General features: G+C 50.5%; 1 protein-coding gene across 1 annotated transcript in view; it reads right to left on the minus strand.

The window, feature by feature from the left end:
* Nucleotides 1–2712: 2712 nt before the first annotated feature.
* Pnpla1 (patatin like phospholipase domain containing 1) overlaps nucleotides 2713–4019 on the minus strand; it is a 36423-nt gene continuing 35116 nt past the window's right edge. The window contains exon 10 of the mRNA XM_026785389.1: nucleotides 2713–3358. Within this exon, the coding sequence (XP_026641190.1) occupies nucleotides 3335–3358 (24 nt within the window). The 3' untranslated portion in view covers nucleotides 2713–3334. The remainder of the gene's footprint in view (nucleotides 3359–4019) is intronic.

Here is a 4019-nt window from a genome sequence, read left to right on the forward strand (position 1 = left end):
GGGCAGCAGACCAAGAGAAGAGCCATGACTGAAAGGCCAACGAACACCTGGACCAAGAGGAGACAGAGCCAATATGGCTGGCTTATTTAGGAATCAAAGAAGCTGGGGCCAGGAGAGCGATGCTCATGGACTGGAGAGGTTGGGATGGGGGATGTCAGCCAGGAAGACTCTGTGACAGGTCCTTGTGAGTGGGAACCAAGGGAAAGACCAGGTACACTCTGATGTTAGATAGGCACCTGAGCTGTTTGTCCCAGTTTTCTTTGAGACCCAACAGTATCCGGTCTGAGTTCAGCTTGGGCTAAATTAGACCTGGTCTGCAAACAAAAATCAGTGTCTGAGAGTGCTGATAAAGGAAGGGCCAGCACACCTTTGATCCCAGCACTCACAAGGCAGAAGAGGGTGGATCTCTGTAAGTTCAAGGCCAGCCTGGCCTACCTAGTAAGTTCCAGGCCAGCTAAGACTTTGTAATAAGACCCTGTGTTTAAAGGAAACACAAACAAATGAGGGGAAGAATGGATTAAAAGAGACTAAAGTTACCAGAGACAGCAAATGAAAACACGGGCCGCCCAGCAAATCTGAATTTCAGGTAAATGGTTGTAAGTCAGGCACACACTGCCGTGAAAACAACTGGTCAGTGTTTACCTGAGATTTTCAGTCACAAGGTGCCCTGTGTTTCACCCGCCAATCCTGGAACTAGTACAAAGGTCTCTCTTCATTAGTTCAAAACAGGAGACGTTAACCCAAGCCAAGAGAATCTATTATAAGGGGTTCAGGATCCTTGGGACAATGTTGACATTGGAAGGCTTGATATTCTCGCTCTGAGGGAAGACAGTTGTTAATGGGGGCTGCGTGCCCTGGTGCCAGGGAACTGGCATTTCTGGGTTGAGATGGACGCTCCTGTAGATGAAGGTCCTCACACTTAAATGAAAGTTGTGCCTTGGGGACTTGGGGCCACACACCAACCTCCAGGTCCTGTCCCTCATGGCTTACACTACTGGATCAGCCAGAGTAGCCCTGGCGACATCAGGGATCTTCATTTTATGTTGGCAGTGGGTGGGTGGTAAGGAGGCTATCACATCTGAGACAGTCTTATGTAGCTCAGGCTAGTCCCTAACTCACTAGGATAGCCTTGAATTCCTGTCCCTTAGAGTTGAGCCACCACGTCCCTCTCTGGACCTTGATTCTTCGTTAGCCTTTCAGAAACCCATTTTCCCCCTGAGATGTCTGTTTAGGCTCCTCCAAGGGCTTCTGACCTTTGCCCCTGGGCCCTCAGTGGCCAAGCTGAGCTTGTAGCTGAGCATCAGCCTGGCTCTAGCTTTTGCATTTGAGTATTTGTTAAGCAAATGCTGCTGGAGCCTGTGGGCAGCCTGGGCCTCCTTTTTGGGCCTGGCTGGGGTGGTTTCCTTTATAGGGGGCCATGGGGCACATCTTCTGCTAGAAAAGCTGGAAATGCTGAGGCTTATAGTGAGACCCATCCTTGGACCCTAGCCAGAGTGTCTCCACCTTGTACAAAGCTTCAGCAAGTCAAACCATCCTACCCATGGTCAGTGTTTGCAGAGACCAAGAGACTCAGAGAATGCAGGCAAGCATGCAGCCCCAAAGTAGCCAGAGTCTGGTGACTCTGTGGTTTATGTCAGCCAGGCCAGGACCATCTGGACTGCGTCAGCTTGAGGTAGTGTTTCTTAGATCTCAAACCGGGGTCAAAGGGCTGAGATTGACGTATCAAAGCAGACCTGGCCACCAGGATCTCCCAGCATTCCTCAGTCCCTACCTATTTCAGGGTCCTCCTGGCGGGCATACCCCGCCCCTGCCCTGAACACTCTGCCCTGGAGCTGGGCTACCCTTCCCCCAGTTGCTCTTCTCTATGTAGTCCAGTCATTTGGGCTACTTGGTCCTTTTACCCTTTTCCCTTATGGCCTCTTTGCCTCTGGGCCTCTAGGCTCCAGGATTTCCCCTCTCCCCTCCCTCATCTCCTCTATCGGCTTGGAATAGGGTCGTGTTCGCTCTGGACTCTTCCAGATGCCTCTGGCTGTATTCTCCTGTGTATCTACTATAACCGTCTGGTCTGTCATATCTAGGAGCGGCCGTGTCCTCTTTTTTAATTCCTTTTTCTCATTCCGCGCTCTCATGGGGTCTGCATCAGTTCTGGTGGAGATTCAGAGTCGGAGAGCTACATCTATGTTTAAGTTTAAATTACTGTGTTTGAAACAGAACAAGAATATGCCTCTGACCTGCAAGTCCCACTTGCCCGAGGACAGACAACTTCCTGAAACGCTGGGCTGCTGTGCCTGTAAGATAACAAGCCACTGCTTTCCTTCTGCAGAATGGTTGGTTGCCCCAACCACACAGGATGTGCTTGATCACACATAGGTGGGAGGTATGTAGGCAGGAAGTACGTCAGGGTGTATGCTTGCCTCTGATTGGACGAAGGCACGAAGTACATAGCCTTGTGGCTTTTGCCTTTATAGACATCAGACTAATAGTCATTCTCTGAAAATTCCGGGTATGGACCTGGCCGATATCCACCATCCTGGCCTGTTTTTAATAAAGCTTGCTTCCTAGCACTGGGGAGGCAGAGGCAGACAGATCTCTGAGTTTGAGGCCAGCCTGGTCTACAGAGCAAGTTCCAGGACAGGTTCCAAAGCTACAGAGAAACCCTGTCTCGAAAAACCAAAACCAAACAAACAAAATAATACTAAAATAAAGCTTGCTTCAATTTTAACTCAAAAATTGTGGTAGTGATCTTATTCTTGCCCAGCTGGATTAACAAGAGCCACCCCACAGCAGTCGAACACCTCAGGAATGCAGTTCTCCAAAGTAACCCCTTTTCTCAACTCACTGTTACCCCTCAAGAACTTGAACAAGCCATTTTGGGGCTGCTGTACCACTCCAGCTTGAGAGCAGATGTTTAATTTTACATGTCCCCAGAGCATCACCCATGGAGGCTGGAGATGTCTTCTGTGTGGCTCACTGTCTTAGCAGTGTGAAGGACACTCCACCCTCACTGGTGTGGGGGGGATGGGGCATTTCGTCCTTGACATCCCGTACTCCAAGACTGGGAAAGCCCACGGACTGCTGGTCTGCATGACTGAGCCTTACAGTTCCTGGGGGATGGAAAATCTCTGGAGCCCAGAATGCTGCTCAGGTCCCTCCCTTGGGGGAGGCTTTGGTGGGCAGGAGACTCCTCAGGCAGGGAAACAGACATGGGAACAGACCTTCTGCAGTGCTGGATCCTGGACGGCTGAGAGCAACCCCCTGGTCCCAACCGGCCCATCTTGGGTGGGAAGCTGAACTCGGACTCCAGGTCACTGGGGTCTCTCCTGCGTCAGTCAGCCTAGGCACTCTGTCCGCCCACTCCCTAGGAAAGGAGAAAGAATCATTTTGAGAGCGCGTACCCAGAATATCCTGACCGCAGTTCCCCTCAGGCCTTCCCTCTGCTGAGCTTGCCAAAAACCAGGGATCTAGGATTGTTCCAAAAGCCAGTTAAGGGGTTCACTTTATTATCCCAGACCCCTTAGATATTCTGCAAAGGGGATCCCTCATGAGGAAGTGATTAAAAAGATGTTTGAAATATTATTCCGCTTATAAACGATTAATTGGTAGTTGTTTTCCAGGAGGTGGGGGTGGTTTCCAGACTGCTCAGTTCAGTTGTGTGGTTAGCCTACTGCTCTGGGTACGGGTGCAGGAGGATCACAGATGCGCGGGTGGATCATAGACGCGCGGGTGGATCACAGACGCGCGGGTGGATCACAGACGCGCGGGTGGATCACAGATGCGCGGTACCCTTTGGAGGTCATCTGTACACTTCTCTTCAGTGCTCTTCATTTTATTTTATTTTGAGAGAGAAAGTTTTTGGTTTTGTTCTGTTTTTCAAGACAGGGTTTTCTCTGTATAGCCCTAGCTGTCCTGGAACTAACTCTTGTAGACCAGGCTGGTCTGGAACTCATGTAGAGATCCACCTGCCTCTGACTCCGAAGTGCTAGGATTAAAGGCATATGCCACCACCTCCACCACATCAC

Source organism: Microtus ochrogaster, linkage group LG2 (genome assembly GCF_000317375.1).
Source record: "Microtus ochrogaster isolate Prairie Vole_2 linkage group LG2, MicOch1.0, whole genome shotgun sequence".
NCBI classification, from domain to species: Eukaryota; Metazoa; Chordata; class Mammalia; order Rodentia; family Cricetidae; genus Microtus; species Microtus ochrogaster.